A 24,852-nucleotide genomic window follows, 5' to 3' on the forward strand; every position below is an offset into this window, starting at 1 on the left:
GATAACATCTGCACGTATGACCTGCTCTGTACGATGGCTTGCTCGACGCAGGTGGTTTTCTCCGGAGCCCCCGATGAATTGTGGCTCATGACAGACAGAAACTGTAGCAGAAGTTTAGTGCTCTCTGTTTTACCGGCGCCGCTCTCTCCACTAAAACACACACACACACACAGACATACACACACAGACATTTATCGGACGTTATAGCTTTTATTTGTCCTGAGATGTTGTTAGTGCTAATAGAGTCCTGAGGCTATTCTGGAGCAGAACTAATGAAACTCAGCCTTCAGGCTTCCAGAGCTAATGCGATTATAACACAACAAATAGCGTTCATTAGGTTTCACTTGTTGCGAGACACAACATCGAAAGCCTGCAACCAAACATTTCTGTCCAGGGACATGGGAATCAAGTTACTGCACCACGTTTGTGCATGAGTAACGTCTGGAGTGTATAAATAAACCAAGACACATACCGCAAACAATGTTTTGAGGCATTCTGTAAAAAATTATGAATAATTCTACTGTACTTGTATTCTCCCATAACAGCATGCCATATCATGTTTTCTACCTTTCTTATATCACATGCTATTACTCACTCACTCACTCATCGTATATATACCAATTCATCCTGTATACAGGGTTACGGGGGGCCTGGAGTCTATCCCAGGAGATTTATGGCACGTGGCAGGGTACCCTGGAAGCGGTGCCAATTCATTGCACGGCACACACATACTAACAATATGGGAACGCCAATTAGTCTAATCTGTATGTCTTTGGAGTGTGGGAGGAAGCCAGCAAGCACAGGGAGAACATGTAAACTCCATTCACACAGACCCCGAGGCGGGATTCAAACCCAGACCCTGGAGGTGCAAGGCAATAGTGCTAACCACTATATCACCATGCTGCCTTCGCATGCTATTAACTTAATCGAAATCATTCATAAAATTCATAAAAACCATTCAATCTGTTTATTCAAATGAATGTCCTTCTGTTGCTCACGTTTTATAGAGCAAGAGTTTATTTCCTTTAGGGCTCCGCTCTAGACACAACGAATTCTCTAAAGAAGTACGAGATGTTTGTCAGTTATGTTTGTGCATTCTATGAGAATGTGTTTCAGAGAAAAAAAGTCTACCTGATGAGCACACACTGGCTGTCGTGTCTTTTCCAGAGGCATCGGTAGCTCTCGTTGGCCACGGCGAAGATGTGAGGAGGGAGCTCGCCCAGGTGATGTCGACTGTACAGCTCCACCGCTGAGGGATCATACAGACCTGTGATCTGCTTGTACGGATTCACCGCTGCCAAGATGGAGCCGATGTTCGTCTGAGAAAAAAAGAGACTAAATTATACCATTTTTTCGATTGTGCAGAATAGCAGAACACAGTTATGAAAGTAAAAAATCCCTTTATTTGTCTATATAATCCCCTGCTAAACTAATGCTACACTTATCCCAGTGTTTCACTAGTGCTTGAATACCATCAAGGTAAAAAGTTTTCTCAGAACACCAGAGCCGTGATCGGACTGCCTGCTTCACATCTGAAACGCCGGCCTCCCAGTAACTCCTTTAATGGCCCAACATGCGGAAATGGCTTGGAGCGAGGTCCAGACTGTACGGGGAATGTGGCAATAACTCCCAGCCGAGTTCCTGTAATGTGCAAGTGGTGTTGGTGAATGATTGTGTGTACGGTTACCACAGACAGATGCGTCTCTTTTACAAGTTGGTGATAATTTATCTGCCGAAATTCAAGGATCAGCCGTCCACTCGCTGAATGTTTACAGAGACGACTACAGTAGGGTCTGAGCCACCTCAGCTGGGACCATCATTCACGGACGTACAGTCTCCTTTAAAACGTTTGCGCTGTTCAAATGTTTTACTGCAGGTACGGTAAGAGTCTCACCATACTGAGCTTGAAGTCTTCTGTAAGTGTCAATTGCTTTTTACACCTTCAATAACCTGAAATTTCATCACAAGTAATAACTGGTTTGATCACATGGTTTGTCCCAGATAGGACAAAGTGTTTTTTATGGAGATCATTTACATTTAGGCTACAGACAGTGAAGCAGAAGAAAGTTACCTGGTTAAAAAGGAGTATTGTATGGCACTATAAAAAATGTCATACTAACTTCAAGAAAGAAAAAATAGCAGCTGATGACGGAACAACTAACATATTTTGTGGATTGACATTAACGTAAGTAAAGTAGATTTTTTTTTAAATGCTGTGCCATTCTTTAATAAATACAAAATTATAAACATTGGCAAATTTATTTAATATAACAGAATAAATCACTTTGGGATATGCTGTTATAGATCAATAAGCATCTTTAGTAACAGTAATGGCTTCCCCACAACATCCAGTCGGTCATTATTTTCCTGTAACAGCAAATCCCTGAGTGATTTATGCTTCACACAGGTCATCCCACTTGGAATTCCAATTAAACTCAAATTTATTTGCATAGCGCTTTTAACAATGCACATTGTCCCATTGCAGAAAAAATCTGGATATAAATTAAATATAAAAAAATAGTCAGTTTAGTCAGTTTGTCATTAATGAGTAAGCAAGTAAGGGCAACATCCTCAGTTTCTTCTCATTATTAAACCAGTTTAGAGAGAGAAGGTGGTTTAAATGGATCTGTGGCCTCAAGTTACTGGTTGAAATATGAGGCCATGGCATCAACATGGCATATGGAGGGCACATCATTAACCATTACTAATGATGATGAAACCTGAGTGTCAGATCATTCCACCAAAAAAAGAAAGGACACTATACAGAACAGGAGTGGGCCAACAACTGAGTCCTGAGGCACCCCATGTACTAAAATACTGTAATTATGTTCCACAGTATCAAAAGCAGGTCTCTGTCTAAACTTGAGTCGATTTTCAGAAAATTAAACTCTTAGTCTCAGAGGTGATTTCCATAGTTGACCTAAAAATGTTACAGAAAAAAAAATGTATTGCACAAAACAGGCAGTCATGAAGCAGAGGGTGACCCTTAGCTTATCATGTTTAAGGCGAACAATTAAAAATTTAGAACAAAATCAAAATACTATTGTAGTTCTTTATATATCTCTTTCACATTGTTTTCCTTGGTTTCCAGGTTCATACATAAGTCAGGAAGTCGATTAAGGCAGGAAACCTTTTAATCAGAAACCTTTTCCTTTGCGCTTCGAGTGAGATGTTTTGAGGAAATTCCGGTTATTGACACAGCTCAATGTGAAACGCCAAACCTACACAGGAAATACCTACAAAAAGCAAAGACTCCTGGTCTAGATTCTTGACATCTAAACAGTATGACAATTTCTGTAATGGTATGTGCCTAAACAATACAGTTAGTTAAAACAAATGACTGGTTATGGTTACGCTTAGGAATATTTGGCAGCTGGCAGCGAGTATGGTCATTCAAATGAAAAAGCAAATGCGTTACCCACTGATTTCTCCACAAGATATGGTTAAGTAGGGCTGAATGTTATAGTGTTATACAAAGGGTGATGTAATTGCTTACGTAGATGTGATCCTTCTGATAGCGCTGGTGAAGGTTGTGCATGATGGCGGCCTCGTGGAGCTCGGCCAGTGTGGACATGTCCTCCACGCCATCGATGCTGCTCTGGTGCATGGGGTACACCTTCTCCCTGTTGACCTCTGCCTGCTGCAGGTACAACACCTGAAAAGAGAAGATAGAGTAGAGGATTAAGTATTTTTTATACTTATTTTTTTTATATGTTTGTCTATTTACCTAAATTGAAGGGGACCAGCTACTGACCCCTGAGGTACTCCAGAACAGGTTTGGTTTTTTAGCTTTAATTAAAGTCAGTTCATGAAGCATGGAGCACTTTTAACAACAGAGAGTGTTATTAGACACAGCAGACACAAATCTGTTCTTAATCTTATAAACAAAAGTAAATATTTTCTATTTTATCTTTTTATTTTTCTTACCACTCAAAGGGGGAGTCAAAACTTTGCACATGACTGTACAATGCATTCTTATTTTTTTTAGGGCTAAATAAATTTCTTGTTCTTGTGCCCTCTGTTGTTGTATACTACAGTACATACACGTACAGTATATGTGTGGTTGTGTGTGTGTGTGTGTGTGTGTGTGTGTGTGTGTGTGTGTGTGCTGCTAACAATTTCCTGTTTTAAATATAGTGTGTTGTAAAAATCTGCTTTTTGCATCATTGCCATCTGCGTCTTTCAGTCTTACATAAAATCATACAATCATGCCAGCTGTAACCATGGCAACCATGCAGACGAGCAGACCCATAGTTTGTGAACAGAAAGGTGCAAATCTGACAGAATTGGAAATCAATCAGTCTCTGAAGAATGTGTGTGTGTGTGTATATGTGTGAGAAAGAGAGAGAGAGAGAGAGAGTAAGCCTTAAGGTTAGTGGCTTTTTTTTTTTTTTTTCTTTTTAGACCTTTGAAATCAGTCATGGTGCTTTAACATGGGAACTTGGTTGCTCACCATAAAAAACTCTCAAACGCACACACACACTGATCCTACAGAAAAAAAAAATCTTAATTCATCCAAATATATGTGTGTGTTATTCATGGACAGGATAAAGGTACCTTTCTGGTTATCACATAAAGATGCAAGTGTTGTCGCTTACATCAACAGTGCTTTATAACCCTAATAATATGTTGTGATATAGCCTGGCAGCTTACACCAACACCACAACAGAGCATTTAACAAAAAGGAAATTAGCATGTTAGCCTTTATGTTAAGAAATTACAAATCCTCCCACATTTACCGTTCCCCAACTAATCTCGGCTCTATTCTAACTCCTCTAGCTTAGCTGACATCTCTGTCTCTTCTCCAATCCATTCTCCTCCTCCTGTAGCTCATTACTCCATCACTCCTTTATCCTAGCTCTTTTCCTTTTAAAAAGAAAATTGGCTGTGTATTCAGGCAGGCTGATAGAATAAGATCAACCTGTCCGAACTATCACCTTATCTCAGGGCTGAAATTGAGTACTGAAATCTGACTTGAACACACTTGAAACAGATCAGGTAAAGCCTTCTCTCTACAGCAATGCAGCATATTACAATCAGTGCAGGACCTTCTTGTGCATGCTAATTTACACCTAGCAGCAATTCAGCAAAATCTTTTCACCAGCTGGCTTGCATCTGCGAGGTTTGAGGAAAACGGAGAACCCAGAGGAAACCCCTACAGACAGAAACCCCAGGTTCTTTACACTGAAACTGTAAAACTGTGTGTGTGTGTGTGTGTGTGTGTGTGTGCATGCTGGTTTCGATGGTGTGTATTTATGCTGACACTGCAGTGCAAGAGAAGTCCACCTAGCAGCACACACGCACACACACACCTTTTGTGCAGAGTGATCCATTTACTCCGTCTGATATCTGTAGGCTTTCTACATGATTCAGATAAAATGCGGGAGAAAAGAAAGAGAAAAAGAGAGAGAGAGAGAGAGAGAGAGAGGGGGTAGGCCTGTAGACATGACTGACCTACATTACTGTATTCAGTGTTACAATAAGAACAAATGTATATACAGTTTATATATACTGTATATTCATATGCGTGTTTGTGTGTGTGTGTGTGTGTGTGTGTGTGTGTGTGTGTGTGTGTACATGTTATATAAGCTGACACACAGAGGGAGAGGCCTGAGGGAGATCTACTGCAAAACTGATAGTAAGTGATATTATTAAAGGAATGTCCTGTTGTCCTTGTTTTAATTATGAATGAGGTTATGAGAGGAGAAAGCTAGTAGGTGGGAGAGGAGGGTGTTACGAGACGCAGAAGGAGACACAGATGGAGAGAATGATACCCTGAGATAGATAGATAGATAGATAGATAGATAGATAGATAGATAGATAGATAGATAGATATTCTGATGTCACAGAATGTTTATTCAATTTAACAATTTGTTTGATCTGATTAAAAGCAAGATTTATAAATTACAATTGATTTGATTCAATTTAGACCCCACTTAAAGGATGAATGTGAATTATTAATCACCATAAGTATTTACTACCCCATGGGGCAAAGAATTGCTTCCTTTAAGACCCGAACGGGAGCAGTGATGTTTTATCCTAGAAAGGTTTTTATTTTGTTTTATTAACAAATCATGATTTAGAATTCAGCTGGTTTGGATGATTCATTTAAGAACAATGCATTTGTACTAGAAGTGTAACTAGGTGTTAATGTACTTTCTGATGTAAGCTTTGACACACACACAAATTCGACTGCACACTCATTGGAAGACGTATAGGTATTACACAAATACAGATTCAGCTATTCTGTGCATAAAACATGGACGTGTGTTTAGTAAGGAGACAGGTCGCCTCCGGAGTGGCCCGTTTCCATAGCAACCATTCCCTCCTGTCTCCAGTCTATTAGTTGGGGGTTGATGGTGGCTAGACGGTAAGAAATAGAGGAGGATGAGGGAATGCTATGATGCTTCATACAGTGCCATCTGACTCCATCACAGCTCCATCATTCACATACATACAGTACACCCACACGCACACACACAGATACAACTGTGCCATCCTGCATGAGTGCCCTCTCATAGCTGAATTTAGGCCAGCGGTACTATTATTAGCTCGTGCCAACAACCACAGCATTTCAAACCATTACACACACCGGATGAGTATATATATAGGCACCTGAGATGAGTATACATGAGTACACACTGTATATGCACCTGTATATAGGTGCATCTCAATAATTTAGAATATTTTGAAAAAGTTTAATATTGGAGACTCATAGTTTCACACTAATCAGCTAATTACCCCAAACACCTGCAAAGGTTTCCTGAGCCTTTAAATGGTCTCTCAGACCGGTTCAGTAGGCTACACAATCATGGGGAAGACTGCTGACTTGACAGTTGTCCAAAAGACGATCACTGACACTCACTGCACATTTTTAGTAAGTGTACGACACATACAGTAAGGTCATTGCTAAAGAAGCTGGCTGTTTACAGAGTGGTGTATCCAAGCACACTAATGGAAAGTTGAATGGCAGAAAAAAATTATAAATGTGGTTAAAAAAAGGTGCACAAGCAACAGGGATAACCGTAGCCTTATTATGAAACAAAGGCCATTCAACCATTTGGGTGAGATTCATAAGGAGTTGACTGCAGCTGGAGTCAGTGCCTCAAGAACTACGACGTACAGACGTATCCAGGACATGGGTTACATTCCTAGCCACTCTTGACCCAGAGACAACGTCAAAGGCGTCTTATCTGGGCTAAGGACAAAAATACTGGAAGTTTGTTCAGTGGGTTAAAGTTGTTTTTTTAGACGAAAGTAAATTTTGCATTTCATTTGGAAATAAACTTCCCAGTGTCTGGAGGTAGAGAGGAGAGGCACAGAACCCGAGTTGTTTGAGATGAAGTGTAAAGTTTGCACAGTCAGTGGCAGTTTGGGGAGTCGTGTCATCTGCTGGTGTTGGTCCACTGTGTTTTATCAGGGCTAAGGTCAGCGCAGCCGTCTACCAGGAAAGTTTTAGAGCACTATTAGAGAATCTATGGGGTATTGTAAAGAGGAAGATGCGAGACACCAGACCCAACAATGCAGAAGAACTTAAGAGCAAACTGTCCTACTGTCCATAACACCTCAGCAGTGCCACAGACCGATCGCCTCCATGCCACGCTGCCTTGCTGCAGTAATTCATGCAAAGGGAGCCCCGAGCAAGTATTGAGTTCTGGACATGTTCATACTATTCAGTAGTCCAACATTTCAGTGTTAAAAATCTTTTAACTCTTCAAATTTTCATTAGCTGTAAGCCATAATCATCAAATTAAAAGAAAAATAAACACTTCCTGGAGCCTGGCTAGTGTAAACACACACACACACACACACACACACACCTGGCATGCCGTCACCGATTCCACAATACATTACCAGCTCAACCTTTCAGTCATATGTCAACCATTCAAACATAAAGGGCAAGTGTGTGTGTGTGTGTGTATGTGTGTGTGTGTGTGTGTGTGTACAGGACACTAGGTGTGTCTAAGATAAAGGTCAAAAATGAAAAGTACACACAAGACACAAAAAAAGTCAGAAAGACAGGGTTAAAGACAGACAGGAAAAAAGAAGGAGAGAGAGAGAAAGAGAGAGAGAGAGAGAGAGAGAGAGAGAAAGCAACAGAGACCTACAGAGGGGACAGACAGACCGAAAGGCAGAGAGTGAGGCAGCAACAGAGAGACAAACAGAAAAGGTAGATAAAGAGAGGGAAGTACAGCGTGACAGACAGATAGATTGATGGGCAAAGAGACAGACAAAGAGACAGAATTATAGACAGAGTGCAAGACAGAGAATGACAGAAAGAGAGAGAGACAGAAAGCTAGTTAGACAGAACAAAAACAAGACACAGGGAGACAAAAGCAAAGGGAGAGGCAGACACAAGTAGGAAGAGGAAGATATACAAGAGAACAGAAAAAGAGAGAGAGAGATTTAAAGAAAAAGAGGGAGGAAGTAAGACCGAGAGAGAGAGACACAAGCACAGACTGAGAACAAGAGAAAGATAGAGACACAGAGAGAGATGGAGATAGACAGAAAGACACACAAGGCAGAAAGGCTGAAAGCAAGAAAGAGAAAGAGAGTAAGAGAGAGAGAAACAGACAGAATAAGAGAGAGATAAAAAAAAGACAGAGATACAGAGAATCGCACAAGCAGACAGACAGAATGAGAAAGAGAGAGACAGAGAGAGTGAGAGACAGAGGCAGAGAGAGGGTCTCACCTCTCCATAGTCAGTAGTGAGGACAATGGTTCCATCTCCGCAGGAGTTGACTGTGGAAGGAAGCAACTGCTCCTTCTCCTTTACCCACACACGTGTCCCCTGTAACACACACCACAAAAACACACACCGTTAAACACAAACACACACAAGCACAGTGTGTGGCAGACTTGCAGAATAACTTTACAACCCAAAATTCTCTTTTTAGAGCATCGTCTCAAGGACGGCTCACGAGACGAGACACAGTCTGGACGTTACATGAGTTACATGTTTTCTGTTCTTAACTACACTTCTCACACAGGTGGAGCGGACGCCGTTCCATATCACCTTTCTCCTTCATCCTTTAATCACCCCGATGCTTTCCTGGTGGGAACCCATAGGAAAATTTTGTTGCTCAGAATAAGCTTTTTCTTGTAACGAGACAGCTCAATTCAGTCTCATGAGACAAGCTCGACTTTTCTATTTCTCCTAAACCCCACTTAGGAGAAACGAAGAGACATAACTGGGACACAAAGAGAGACATACTTTTAAGAAACATTTGAGAAATCTGAGATGTACATGAGAAACAGAACTGCATTTGAAGGAGAAGCAAATTAGCCCTATATAAAAGCATAATGAGATTAAAGTCAGATATAAATGAGATGCATGAAACACAAATGAGAAATATTATAGTTTTATTGAACATATAAAAAATCCTCAATTAACAGCATACAGTGGAATAAATTTACAATTCACACAATATAACAGACACCAGCAAAATCTGGCAAATCAAGACACTGCATGATACAAAATGTCACCCAACCTTCATCAGTCTTCTCTTGTGGTGGACGTCCAACAAGTTTGTCCAAAGTCTGCAACTCCTGGAGTTGCTTAGTATCTAATGAAACAGAAAAATATACATTAAAACATTTGAGATTTACCTAAACACCATCCAGCTACTTCATTCCCAACGTTCTGAAGGTTGAGAGGTGAGCCTGAGCTCATGGGCTGGTGTTTACCTGACTGATGACGTGGTGCTGATGGAGACTCCGGAACATTCTCCTGAATTCCTGGTCTCCTGAGGTGGCATGCTTCTGAAAAGAACCCAGTTAAAGTAAAATATTTATAATTACCAAGATAACCTAAACACAAACAAACATATTGGTCTTAATTTATAGAATATAATTAACTGATTTCTCTAAAGTTACATGTTCTGGTGACTACTGTTAAACCCTGAACAGTCTATAATAAAACTACTGGTTTTCAAAAACTGATCATCCAGTAACATTAACTTATTATTTTTAAAAAACAGGAAAAAAAGAAGTAACTTAATATGTCAAACCACGCTGGTGAACTTAGGAAAAGCCTAATAATGATAATACTGTAACCAGCTGACTGATTTTTGTCATAAAAAAAAAAATTTTAACCTCACAAGTGTTAGTTCCCTAGAGATGCCAATCCACACGCTAAACCACCCACAGGTAGCATTTGAATGCCTTTTGGAATTTAAGAACAAACGTAAGCTGTGTAAATTTCAGCTAAGTATACCACAGTTTTTTTTTTCTGGGGTTTTAACTTACATTTTGACTCCCTGTCAATAATAATTTATTTTAAATTCAGTGCGTAAAAAGTAAAACCCACCTTCACCATCCGCTTTGTCTTCTCTGTCTTTTCTTGACCCGAGGCCTGGTGATGTCCTGCACATTTCTCGAACACACTCGACACTTAAACATTTGCAGGCTTAGAGCATGTGTTCGAGAAATTATAAGAAATTATGTCTTTATAAGAATCTATATGTACTGTAGACTTTATATGGGTGAGCATGAAAAAAATGTTGAACATTTGGTCGTAAATATATAATCAAAATAGGTTTGGTCTTAAATGATAAGTGCATACACAAATCATTGAACACAAACATTATCTCATCGCTTCACTTCTTGATTAAAGAAATATTCTGTATGATGTATTTTAGTTCTTTATTGGTAACAACATTTATGTAAAGTAAGTTTGCCATTTGCCAGTTTAACTTCAATAAATTCATTAAGGTGTAAACATTTGTAAAAGGTTAGCCATGGTGATCAACTAGAGATACCTGGGTGTACTGTATAATAATATAACTGGTGGTTGGAATTTTTTTAAATAAAAAAGTTATATTTAAAAAGAAACCTGTATCTGTTACAAAGCAATTTTGTAATTGACTTTAGCTGTTACCAACCTACATATCTACATATTTTCATTTCAGAGATCCAACCTACTAACCCTCCCCTCCATCTACCCATCTGTGAAGAGTAAGATGAAGTATATAAAAAAGTACTAAACACTCTTTAGTGTAGATGGCACTGTTTGTCAGAGAACCCTAGACCTTAACTCCAAAGCGTTTTAGCCATTCTTTGCAATATGTTTTAATAAATATACTGTGTATAAGTCAGGAGTGTGCAATATAGAGTGACATTTTTTAAATCAGAATATATTCTTCAATATAAAGAACTTAATGCACACTTTACAATTACTGTATACTTGTGTGAAAAACACTGCTTTGGAGAAACAAAAAATATGTGAGTCGCACACAAGGCAAATATTAACTATCTCTGAGATTTGGAGGTAATGAGTCATATTTGAGACACATTTGAGAAAACTGCAAAAATGGCTAAATCTGATTCAAGTCTTTAAGACGGCTCATTTCTGCATATGTGAGTCGCACACAAGACAAATATGAACTAACTCTGGGATTTAAAGGTAATGAGCCACATTTGAGACACCTTTGAGAAGATGCAGAAAACACCTAAATTTCATTCAAGTCTTAAGGATGGCTCATTTCTGTCTCGGAGACATAGAAGAGATTAACATGAGATCTCATCTTGGAGTTTCTTTGCTATGGGAACGCAGCAGGTCCGAGTCAGCATTGTGGAGTGGGGGTTTGAGCGGAGATCGATTAGCCTGAGAGACATTCGATACGAGACGCACAGATCCTGCAGCTCGGCACTCGACCCACACGACCACATGCACGCTGCAACAGATTAGCACTAGATCATGGAAAACCGCCAGGTCACACCGCTAAGCACAGAGCTTTATGTTTTGTTGTTTTAATCATCTAAAAAAATTCATTGACAAAATATTATAATTTACTGTATAAAGTTTGTGTCTGAATTGGTTTCTTAACTGAAAATGTAATTATAGAAGCAAAAAACAAGTAGCAGCAATTAAACACAGGGTCAAGACTGATAGACGGACCGATGTGTGGTTTCCTTTAAACTGCTGAGAAGAATAAGAGGAAAATAAATAAAGAGCAGAGAGGAAAAAGCAAAAGAGAAGTTTTTTCAGTAACAGATGGTCGAGGTTCTGCCCACACTGCGGCGTGTCCCCTACAGATAATAACACTCCAGGAGGAACAAAAGAGACCAAACCCATAAAACCCTTAACTATGGACAGCTGGGGCAGGGGCAGGATAATGTCCACACATACTCAACAGATTTTTTTATTCGTATGTGCTATACTTTCAGTTCAACCAGTACCAAATGGTAAACCGTGGTCCGGATCTGAACCAAGTGACAGTTCTATCTTGACCCTGATGTTGTTGTGGTAAAAGAGAATAATTGAGACAACAGTAATGTAGTGCTTTTTCTCCTCCAGGTGGACGAGGCTATACGCATCACTCAGCAAAGCCAACCAACACAATAGTTTATCGTGAGTGTCCGAAAGATGAAGAGACAGATCAATATATGTTTATTTTTCCTGCGGTAAAAAACATATTTTGTCTCATATGTTCTGAAACCACTGAACATCTTCCATATCAAACGTTTCCTACATTACCCATAATGCCACTCTGATAGTGACGCATCCCTTCCTTTATCTCTAAACAGAGTGATACAGCGGTGCTTTGGTCTTTACCCAGTCCAGCTCTCTCACTTCGTCATTTGCACACTGTTTAATCAGATCGGCTCACAAAGTTGTTCACAACAACCTGTTCCCTCATTATGATAAAACCACAACCACAAGCTCCATCTCAAGCTTCAGCTAAAACAACCCTTTACGTGTGTGTGTGTGTGTGTGTGTGTGTTTGACATGTTGGTGGAGAGTATGTGTGTGTGTGTCCTCACTTTACTTTTTAACAATGAACTTAATCCTGTGACACTTACAGCGCTAGCAATTATGAGGAACAAGAACAGGAATCACTGACCATATAAGGAAATGGGCGTGCCCAAGAGGGAAACACAGGACAGGGACAGAAACCTGTCAATAAAAAAATACAGAAATGGCAAAAAGAAAACGTATGTAACATATGGGCATCATCGCTAATCATCATGCTACTTTCTCCTTTCTACTGTATCTTCCTCTTTGCCTTTCTTTTTTATCTCCAAGCCCTCCCTCATCTTCTCTCCACTACATAACTGTTAATGCAGCAGGATGAAAAAATGCCCAAGCTCTGCACTTTGTGCACTTCCTAGCAGCTTTTAAAATATAAATGAGAGAAGGGGGGAATGAGAAGTTCAGACATGTTCGGTCACAGGAAGTCTACGGGAGGAAGAAAGCATGAAAAAGGAATCGACAAAAATGGTCAAAGAAATATTCGCACACACCATCCATGTAGTTTAACCTACATTCTGGAAATCAGCTCAAAATTCCACAGAGGCTAAAGAATTCTGGATTATTATCTTTTACGATGTGCTCCTAATTATTCTGACTTTCTGAAACTTCACAAGAAGAAGAGACACATAGCTTTGACGCGTGAGGCGATTTGTTAAAATGGCAGCCCATGAACACCATAATCAGCAGGATAACGCGGACACCCACGCACCCACTTCAGCCCTCTTCGTTATTATAGAAACCACAGGGGAAAGCGTCCGAGCTAAATCAGGAAACTGTAAGCCACTGGTTTAATGGATAGAGTGTTAATTACACGGAGGGACCATCATTTGGTCTGTGAGAAACACTTACTCATGAAGGCAGAGAAAGAAAAACAACCCGAATAAGTCTTAACCTTGTAGCTCAAAACTGGTTCCAACAAAGGGTTCAGGTATTTCTTAGACTGCTCTTTAACAATTTGTGCACTTCCTGTTAAACTACTGTGTATACATTCTGGTTTGCTGTGTGAGTAACATGCTAGCTAGCAAGCTAGCTAGAGTTTCTGGCTAGCACACTAGCAGACTAACTCTTTTGGTTGTTTTGAAAAGGACATGGTTTTATGTCGTGGTCCCAGAGTTGAAGTCTGCTCTTTGTGATCGGAATTTAATCAATTGAAAATTTGCAGGAAATTTTATTTTGGTGTGACTGAAATTAAACGCTTTACCGTACAATAGGCTAAGACAAGCAAGATGTAATTTACTACGGCATGGCACAATACACTTATTATTACATTTATTATGTTGTTGTTGTTTTTTTAAATAACAAATAGACAATCAGGAAACAGCTGATTTGGTGTCAAACTACAGTACTTGCAAAAGTATTCATACCCCTTGAACTTTTCCACATTTTGTCGTGTTACAACCACAAACGTAAATGTATTTTATTGGGATTTTATGTGATAGACCAACACACAGTGGTACATAATTGTGAAGTGAAAGAGAAACCATAAGTGGTTTTAAAAACATTTTTTTTTTTTTTACAAATAAGCGCATTTGTATTCAGCCCTCTTTAATCTGGGATAAACTTGGAATGTAGTGCTTTTTCTCCTCTAGGTGGACGTGGCTACAGTATACGCATCACTCAGGAAAGCCAACCAACACAATAGTTTATCGTGAGTGTCCGAAAGATGAAGAGACAGATCAATATATGTTAATTTTTCCTGCGGTAAGTTTAAACTATTTTGTCTCATATGTTCTGAAACCACTGAGCATCTTTCCTATCAAACGTTTCCTATATTACCCATAATGCCACTCTAATAATGACGATCAGGATTTATCCCTTCCTTTATCTCTAAACAGAGTGATACAGCGGTGCTTTGGTCTTTACCCAGTCCAGCTCTCTCACTTCGTCATCTGCACACACAGATCGGCTCTGACGTCAACGTTGCATTTTCCTTTAAGGGTGTATGACGTGACCTAAGGGGTGTATGACTAGGAAACCTGAAACTTTTTCCATAATCTTTCCATTTTAGGTGATGGATTGAACAGTGAGATGTTTAAAGCTTGGGATATTTTTTAATAACCTAACTCTGCTTTAAACTTGTGAAGAAGTTACCACAGACATGTAGGCAAACCTACCAAGACATGGCCGTCCACCTAAACTGACAGGCCGGGCAAGTAGAGCATTAATTAAAGAAGCAGTTAAGAGGCCCATGGTAACTCTGGAGGAGCTGCAGAGATCCACAGCTCAGGTGGGAGACTCTGTCCACAGACCACAGATCTGACCTTTATGCAAGAGTGTCAAGAAGAAAGCCAGTGTTGAAAGAAAGCCATAAGAAGTCCCATTTGCAGTTTGTGACAAGCCATGTGGGGGACCCTACAAACATGTGGGAGAAGGTGTTGTGGTCAGACCAAAATGTAAAATTTTAGCAAATGAAAATATTATGCGTGGTGGAAAACTAACACTACCTATCACCCTGTGTGAATACTTTTGCAAGGCACTGTACTATTTGTATAAGGGCATGTAAATCTTTTTTTCATTACAGATTTACTATTTTACAAAAAAAATAAACTATTGTAAAATAGTCATTCTGTCTCTGTGCTTCTGTCTCCCTGTCTGTCTCTCTTATAAAATCAAAGTCTATTCTGCAGTTTTATTTCTTTACGAATCTGATATTTAAAAAATAAACAAACCTCTGTAAACCCAGCACCCTTAAACACCCTTATCATCTCTCTCCATTTCTGTCATAAAAGTGCGTTAACTTTTGCTCTCACGTGGACGTTCCATCCAAATAATAACATACACCCACACAGCTGTCACAAGCGTAAAAAAATGTCATACTGAGTGAAACCAGTGATCTTCCTCTCTCTCTCTCACACACACACACAACCTGAAATCTTTTCCCAGAATCCTCTCATTACCTATGATGTAATAATATGTTTTACTGCAGCTGGAAAGACGAACCACATCTGGTTAAAGTGTGACACCGGGAGCGGAGATTTCGGAGCTCACGTCATTTTAGGTGTGATGTTTTTTAATTTAAACGTTGACGTATGGTTCCGGTTTCTATTTCTTTCTCCACGCTTTCGACAGACGGTTAAGATCCTAGAGCCGTTACAACATATAATCAAAAATCACAACCGCATTCGAACCTGTAATCATCGACTCACAGTGAGCAGAGGAAAAGTAATAAACACGTCCACATAGCACAGTACAGTACAGTACACTCCTTACGTATAACATGCACATACACACTAATATTTAAGGAATAAACACTGTAACAATGTGATATACACTTTTTTCTCTCTTTCTCCCTGTCTGTCTATCTCTTTCTCTTTTCCTTATGTCTGTCTGCCTGCCTCTTTCTCTATGACTTGCTGTCTATTTGTATCTCTTTTCTCTCTATCGGTCTCTACCTCTGTCTTACTGTCTCTCTTCTGTGTCTGTCCAACAGTCTGTCTATCATTCTGTCTCCCTGTCTTTCTACTGTATCTGTCTCCCTTTTTCTCTTTGTCTATGAGTCATTCTGTCTCTGTCATTCTGTCTCCCTGTCTGTCTCTCTCTCTCTCTTGCTGTCACTCTACAGTATGTCTGTGACATTTTGTATCTGTCTCTCTCTTCCTTCTTGCTCTCTCTTTCTCTATTTGTCTGCCTCTCTTTTTCTCTCCATGTCTTGCTCTCTGTCTATGTCTGTCTGCCAGTCTTTTTCTCTCCATGTCTTGCTGTCTCTCTTCCTCTCTCTGTCTTGTTCGCTTATCTTTGCTGCTGCCTGCCTTTCTATCCCTTCATGTCTTCATGTCTTGCTGTATGTCTCTCTCTCTTAGACATTTCCCATGTTAAAAAGAGAGTGACCCGTGAATGAAATGACCCAGTAAATCGCTTTCTGTCCTCTTCTTCCTCTGTCTTATTGCCCTTCTTCCTTCTGTGTCTCCTGCTTCAATTTATACCAAAAAAGGAGCACACAACCTCTCCTGAATACCCAAGCAGCCCGTCGAGTGTCTATTAAAACAAAGTTTAAAATGGCGCGTCCACTGGCTTAATAAGTATTAGATGTGACACGTAATAACAGACAAATGTACTGTACATCCATGTATAAAAATGAGGACACTGAATCAAGACAGATTCCTCTTCAAATGAATCAAGACAATTTCCTCTTCAGGTAATAAAACACATACAGTCCACGCACGCACATGCACCGAGGTCATAGGATCTGCCCCTATAACGGAAACTGAATATTTCACATATATTCTGTAGCACTAACATACATTGATCCAATGATGGACATTTTCCCACCGCTGTCCATGACATCCATCACCAAGCAAACAGCAGACAGGAAAAAAAGCAAATGAAAGGAAGATGAAATCTGCTGTCCATCCCAACACACACACAACACAGAGATAAAAGAAAAGGAAAGATGAGAGAAGACAATATGAGAAGTTCTTTGGTCAGCATCTGACTGAGAGATGAACAGAGGTGGATGGAGAAAGAGGAGGAGAATGCAGTATAAAGGTGTTGACTGAGAGAGAGAGAGAGAGAGAGAAATCAAGGCATTCCCTAAAACAAAGCTGCTTTGGGAAAATAGGTCATACATCCTGCCTAAAACCAGAACAAGAAAGAGTGAGAGGAAAAATGAGAGAGAGAGAAAGAGAGAGAGAGAGAAAGAGAGACAGAGAGAGAGGAGTTGACAGCTCCAGTGCTAACAGCACACAATGTTGGAGCGCTCAGGCTAAAAAAGAACGAAGGCTGTCTCTGACCCTTGACCATTTCCACCAACATTCTAATCACACACACACACACACACACAAAGAATAAGACATACCACAATGGGAAGGCAACTTAGGACAATCCCTATCTAACAGTGACCAGCTGATGATGTCGATGATCTTAAAGGGTCAGTAACACAACACCAAAGAATTTATGTTGCCTTAGGATGTCTGGTCCATTATATATATTTAAAAATTACCTAAATTTAAGCTTGGTACAAAATGTAATATATATTTTATCCTAAGGATAACTTTTGCATTTGACCTATTGCTCTCTCTTCCTCTCTCTCTCTCTGGTTATGAACAGTGTATAGAATGTGCCTGCCATGTGTTCGTGGAGTGTGTGTGACGGTCTGCGTTTTCAATCACTGGACGTTTGATCCACACACTCATGTCTAATGAGGCTTAATTTGCATATTTTTGGATCCTTTCCAATCAGCCTCACTGCACTCTGCCCTTCTAATCATGGAGAGAGGGGGTGTGTGTGCAACCACAAGCGTCAGTATTCCACAACTAAACCACGCCCTGATCTCTCTCTCTCTCTCTCTCTCTCTCTCACACACACACACACACACACACATTATCACATGTGCACAATACTAATAACATGAGCACTGTGCAGTATGATGATATGCACTACAATGCAACAATTTACCAGTACAATTACTATCAAGACATTTTTTATAACAATATAACATTTATGATGTTTTCATAATAAAAAGATTACAAACTGATTGGAAGCAGCTGATTTTCCAGTACTGAATCGTTATCTTTGTAAAATGTTGACATTTTTTAACCTTTTTTTTACCATTTTTAAATCATTTGTTTATATTTGTTATTAATTATTTTAACTTCTAAACTAGCTGATAAATGAAACTGTTGATTAAACAAGAGTCTCTTATAGAAACTTGTACAACTTAAATTAAAAAAATACCTATTTTCAACTTAAATCTAAGAAACACACTTGTCAATGCTACTTTTTAAATTATTATTATTACCATTATTGTTCCTTTTTTTTTTTTTGCTTTTTTTTTACATGGCTGAGCACATAATTGTGCTTTTGTTGAAGTCGACAAAGAGATTCTACAGGTTCATGATGTCAGGATGTCAAACCGTAAGTAGTGAGCATATATCTCAGGTCATGTAGACATCTAAGATCAAGCTGAATTTCAAAAGCAGATGTTAATGTAGAATAAAAAATAATAATATGAACAGTGGATCGGTGGCACAAAATTGCCCCAGTGAGTGAACAAGTGATGTGATAGAGACAGGGGCTGTCAAGTAACAAATAGAGGTCTAGAGGTACTGTACAGTAGATCCCAAGTATTTTAGTGAACCGAGCTGAAAGAAATACTCTAGAAGAGCCAATCAAGGTGTGAAAACATTGTCTGGTGTTTAGTGCCAAAGGTTGTCGAGATATGAATCAGTGCGGCATCAGTAGCGGATCCTCTTTTGAGGTCGTGTTAAGTATTTAGCTAAAACAGCTGATTGGAGCAGAAAATAACTACAACAGGGCAGAATGGAAAGAATTTTACAGATTTCTTCCCTTCAATGAACCTCTCTGGTCCAATCAGTGAATTATTAAGGAATACCAGCAACCTGAAACAAAACGGAGATGGTCCTCACCATGTGGTTGCCAGAGACCTGGACCGGAGGGTATTCGGGGCATAGGCAGGATACATACTGAACTTGATGCCAAACCATCACAGAAGCACACACACACACACACACACACACACACATACACACCCATTCACTACTGACACCTTAGAAACACCACTTAGCCTAAACTGCAAGTCCTTGGACTGTTAGAGGAAACCAAAATAAGTCGAGGAAACCCACCATGCACACAGAGAACATGCTAACTCCATGCACACAGACCTGACCATGGGAGGTGCGAGGCCACAGTGTTAACCACTACGCCACCTTGCAGTGCCAGATCAGACCTGCAGTGATATAAATTCCCACTGCAGAACAAGATATAATTCTGCATACCTTAGCACACACAATACACAATGATAGAAAATAGTTCTGATATCACCAGTCTTGCAGTCATTTACAAGATTGCCTAATTAAGTCTTAAAAATCCTTTAGACCTAAAGTTTTCCGATCCATATGAATCTCACCTTAGAGGCAGAACAAATCAACTTGTCGTGAAAATGGAATGATTTTACATTTTGCATTATTGCTTATTATTTGACTCCATTTGTAATAAATAGTGTCCATGCTTGATAGGTCAATTGTTTTTAAGCTTTTAAGGGAACTGGGACCATAAGGAGGTTTGGTCTCACTGAGAGACAGATAGCAGAAGCTGTAATATCAGGGCCACAAACACTACAGTCATAGATACAAAGATTGCAGTGATGGAATTTGGAAAAATGGAGAAGATAAATCGCCTCAGGATGGTGATAAGCATCTTTCAGAGCTGCTTTTGTGTGGCTTATGCGCACCAATAAGCCTTAAATGTCTTAAATGATCAGGGGTGTGTCCCAGCATGTCCCATGGGGGAGACAGTTTAATCTTTGACCCCTAAGAATGACGTGTTGCTTCACATTATGATCTGTCATGAGTGGATAGAACATCGATTTATTAGCTAGCTCACATGGCAGGTAGAACCTTCAGCATGATGCCCTAATCAAATGGAATCTCACTGGGCAAAAAGTTGGTAGGTAAACAGTTAGTAGTTCAGCTTGGGACCATGAAGGCCAATGGTGACCATCATTGTATTTATTTCCATTTTTACGACCCTGGTAGGACCACCAGTCGATACTCACATGCTATGGGCAATTTGGGGACGCCAATTAGCCTAATCTGCATGTCTTTGGACTGTAGGAGGAAATGCAACATGCAAAATCCATACCCACAGAAGGTGCATGTGACAGTGCTAACCACTGAGCCACTGTGCTGGCTAAGCATCTAATAGCATGACCTTAACTCTATAAAAATGACTCTTAATTCACATGATAATCATAGCATTTTTTTTTAATCAGGCTAAATAAAAACCCATCCTTATATCTTTGCATCCCTTTAAGTCAACACCACCCTCCCCATCCTCCTTCTTTTCAACACCAACCCCTGGCAGCACACCCTTTAATACTAATCTCCACATATATCACACAAAAATATATATTTTTACAGCTACAGAGCAACCTGAAATGATGATATTATAAACCAGGCCTCTGTATGGAAGGGATGCCATCCATCCATCCATCCATCCATCGTTCCATCCATCCTGTTTAAACATCCGCGGTGTGGGTGTGAACAGCAAATAGGAGACTGGTGTTTTAGTGCATTTTGGACATTTTAAACTGTGCACATATGTATAAGCTGTAAATATATATAAAGACAAACAATGCATGCATTCGACCTAAATGCATGGGCCATTTAATCTTGGATACATTAAAACGTGCAACCTGCAGCTGCACTAAATTTCTCCTCACAAATATCATCTTGTTATACTGGGAATATGCGTTATCATCATCATCATCATCATCCTCATCCTAATGCCATCTGCAATATAGCTTATACATACACACCCCTGCACTGTAGATATTGCATGCATCTGTACATACATAAAGTCATATTTGCATGCTGGATTATCTCCTAAAATGCAAGCATTATTATTATTATTATTATTATTAATTAGCTCACCTCTGTAAAGAAAGCATCCATATTTTAACGCACGCGACAGGGCGCTTTTCACCCAATAAATCACCGAGGCTCGTGAAACGGAGAGGGAGACAGATAGAGGGACAGAGACAGAAAGAGAGAGAGAGAGAGAGAGAGGCGGCGGTCGCCGGTTTACGCTTCCCGCATAGCCGGCGCGCGCACCGGGCCTAAATCGCACATCCACTCCTTTTCCTTAATAGATCTTCACGCTGTATTTAAAAAGGAAAAAGAAAAGGACGGTGGCCTTTCCTGCCCCTCCTTCCTCTCCTCGTTCTTCCTCAGAGGTCCGTCCTCTCTCGGTGTCCTCGGCAGAATGAATGAATGAATGAGGGGCGGGAAGTCAAAGCCAGCCTTCCCCTTCCATGCACGAACACGCATGCCACGCTAACGCTGGTTTTCACCAGTGTTCACCACGCCAGGCTATAAAATCTATACACGCAGGTAGATCTCTTCACAGGTGATCTATATGACTGTGCGTTAACGTGCACGCGACGCGCGCATGCGATCTTATTACAGCCTCCTCTACGCGTGCGCTCGGGCTGGAGTCGCGCGAGCGCCTGGGGTAGGTCAGGTTGCCATGGCAGCGCTGCTTCACAGCGGTAAAATATCCGATAGCTCATACCGTAGCGTCAAAATAGGGTAATAACATATCGTTTTAGAAAGGATCAACGTAAATACGCTTCGACAAGAACAATTTACACTTTCTGTCTTGATTAGAACTAATCCAGGCTAAATACAAGAGTACTGTACTGTATGTTGTAGCCATGACCTACTAAGGCGTGGGAATGAGATACTATATTGTGGCCATGACATATTAAGGCGTGGGAATGAGATACTATATTGTGGCCATGACATATTAAGGCGTGGGAATGAGATATTATATTGTGACCACAACATCCTAAGCCATGGGAATGATAAAGGATGTTGTGGCCATGACTTACTAAAATGGGGATGAGATACTATGTTGTAGCCACGACATATTAAGGCGTGGGAACGAGATACTATATTGTGCCCATGACATACCAAGGCGTGAGAACGAGATACCATATTGTGGCCATGACATATAAAGGCGTGAGAATGAGATACTATATTGTGGCCATGACATACCAAGGCGTGGGAACGAGATACTATATTGTGGCCATGACATACTAAGGCGTGGGAATGAGATACTATATTGTGACCACAACATCCTAAGCCATGGGAATGATAAAGGATGTTGTGGCCATGACTTACTAAAGTATGGGGATGAGATACTATGTTGTACCCACAACATAATAGCACATGGAGATGAGATAGTTTAATGAGGGTGAATCAGATATTAAGTTGCGCTCACACCTTAGTAAATTGTGACCATGCCACGCTATCTCGTTTTCCACACCTTAGTTGTGGCCACAGATTTTTTTTTCCCAATGTCACCAGAGGGGCTCTGTAAATACCAGAGTACAGTTGATTCTAAGACCAAAATCTGCTTTCAATATTAGACAAAACATTGCATAGAACAATCCAAAATCAAAAACAACATGCATTGTACAAAATATAAAAAACATAGAGTAAGCAACAAAGTGATGTAAGAACATTTCCCCTCAGGATGCATGACATAACTGTGCAAATTAGAAACCCTGCCCTCTCGTGCCCCAATGCCATTCCAAACAGCCTGAAGCTGTGTACTGTTTACAGCTTATTGTTTGTTCTTATTATTTGTGAATCAGTTATCTGATAGAAATTGTGCATAATTTTAAAACACCAAGACAGCATTGAATAAATTATAGAAAGCCAAGAAGTTTTGTTTTTATTGTAATTATATTATCATATAGTAGGTTTAAGTGATTGCATCTTGTTACTGTGCTGGTTTTACGCATGTTTTTCTTGTGTGCTAAATCTGTATTGGCAGAGTGGACAATTCCTTTAGGCCTGATTCTGCAGAAAAATGAACGGATCAAAGCTCGTCTCTTGTTACAGGCGGCTCGACAGCACTTCTGGGTTACAGATAATACTCTTTTGGTCATACGATAGCTACAGTATCACAATTATGTTCTTATTGTTTAAAAAAGCTGCACATTGGTTGCGGTTTCTTTGTAATATGATAATGTGTGTTTTTTTACATATTGACTTTATAAGACAGCAAAAGAAGATGTGTTCTTATACATGTAATGATAAACTTTTTAAAAGACTATTCTGTGTAGAGTCATGCATTATGTTTGGGCAGATAGGTGTTTGGATCACCGTTAGTGCAGACAGACAAAGTGTATATTAGTCTCCTCATGAGACGACATCCCTCTGTGGAGACCCTGGAGGCTTTAGTAGAACCACAAACACCAGTGCTGTTCATAAACCATGGTCTCTTTGTTTGTGTAGGCGTATAATGTCCAGCCTCCTGCTGGGCCTGCACGCTGGAGTCACGGCACTGAAGCCAAGGCTGATTTTAAGACTAAGCCTGGCCCCTTCTGTTGCATTGAGCTTAAAGGACAGCTTTTGTTTCCGGCGTGTGTCTGGGGAGTCGCATGTTCCTTCTGCCTTTTATTACTATTCCCCCGAACAGGGCTCAATGAAAGGCCTTCACTTCTTAATTAGTCGCCAGATGCTTTGGTTTTAATTGAGCTTTCTGTCTGAAATCCAAAAAGGCTTTAAAAATTATAAGGCATTTAATTATTTAGTCTTATGAGCAAAGTTACAACATTTTGATACATAGCATGTGACCCAGGATTTCATCCATACTGGCTTGACATCTCTGTGCATCAGTAGCTTGATAACCAAATGTGAATATGTTAGTTGTAATAAGATTTTCCTGTTGTATTCTAAACATGCTAAAACTCTGACTGGGATCCCATGTCATGCAACAAAGAAACTGCATGAGGGAAAGGTTTGTACTGTATGCAGTCAGAACAATCAAAGACTAGTGCTGTCCAATGCATTTACAGTGGTTTAATCCTGGATATGTGTGTTTGTATTTTTATGAAATATGTTCATGTTTATATTGTTTATAATTTAAATTATAATGATGTAATTCAGTAGGAAATAGGCAGGGACAAATACAAATAATAAAAGTGCAAGCAGGATCAAGCAAAATCCTTCTTCTATCCGAAATTAAGATAAATGTTTAATTAAAGTGAGGTAGGTGAGTTTGAGGAACCATTAGTGCTAGAATTCACACACCATGATGACATGTCTAACTAAAAGTTTTTCTTTTTTTTACAGCAATTTTCATTAAGTAAGTAAATAAGGAAGGAAGAAACGAACAAATTAAGTAAGAAAGAAATTTATTTGGCTTGAAATGTAAAACTGAATCTGAATCCAGATATTTGGGCTTTAAAAGGACCTGATACTGATACAGATATTGACATTACATAACACCCCCACACCTTTACGACTAAGTCCATAAAGTTTGCATACACACCTTATTTTTCAGGGTTCATACGTTCACAAAATAAGTTATTATTTAATGGTTTTTCCTAACTAGAATCCTGTGTTACATTTTCAGATATGGCATAAGTATTGACCAGTTTAGTTCATTATTAAAAGCATCAATTATCAAAAACACTGCATTGATTTTTATCTATAGCTTGCTTATAATGCTGAAATATTAATCACATAATAAAGTGGCCGCATGATGGTGTATCATTCTAGCTTCGCACATCCAGGGTCGAGGGTTTGAGTCCTGCCTCAGAGCTGTGTGCATGGAGTTTGCATGTT

At 39.7% G+C, this 24,852-nt stretch overlaps 1 protein-coding gene across 1 annotated transcript in view; it reads right to left on the minus strand.

Moving 5' to 3' along the window:
- myo10l1 (myosin X, like 1) overlaps nt 1–21,334 on the minus strand; it is a 39,864-nt gene extending 18,530 nt beyond the window's left edge. Inside the window, exons 1-5 of the mRNA XM_053497619.1 lie at nt 21,145–21,334; nt 8,693–8,791; nt 3,497–3,655; nt 1,132–1,319; nt 22–150 (exon numbers count right to left, since the gene is read on the minus strand). Coding sequence (XP_053353594.1) covers nt 22–150; nt 1,132–1,319; nt 3,497–3,655; nt 8,693–8,791; nt 21,145–21,165 — 596 coding nt within the window. The 5' untranslated portion in view covers nt 21,166–21,334. The remainder of the gene's footprint in view (nt 1–21; nt 151–1,131; nt 1,320–3,496; nt 3,656–8,692; nt 8,792–21,144) is intronic.
- Nucleotides 21,335–24,852: the final 3,518 nt, after the last annotated feature.

Source organism: Clarias gariepinus, chromosome 6 (genome assembly GCF_024256425.1).
Source record: "Clarias gariepinus isolate MV-2021 ecotype Netherlands chromosome 6, CGAR_prim_01v2, whole genome shotgun sequence".
In the NCBI taxonomy this organism is placed as follows: Eukaryota; Metazoa; Chordata; class Actinopteri; order Siluriformes; family Clariidae; genus Clarias; species Clarias gariepinus.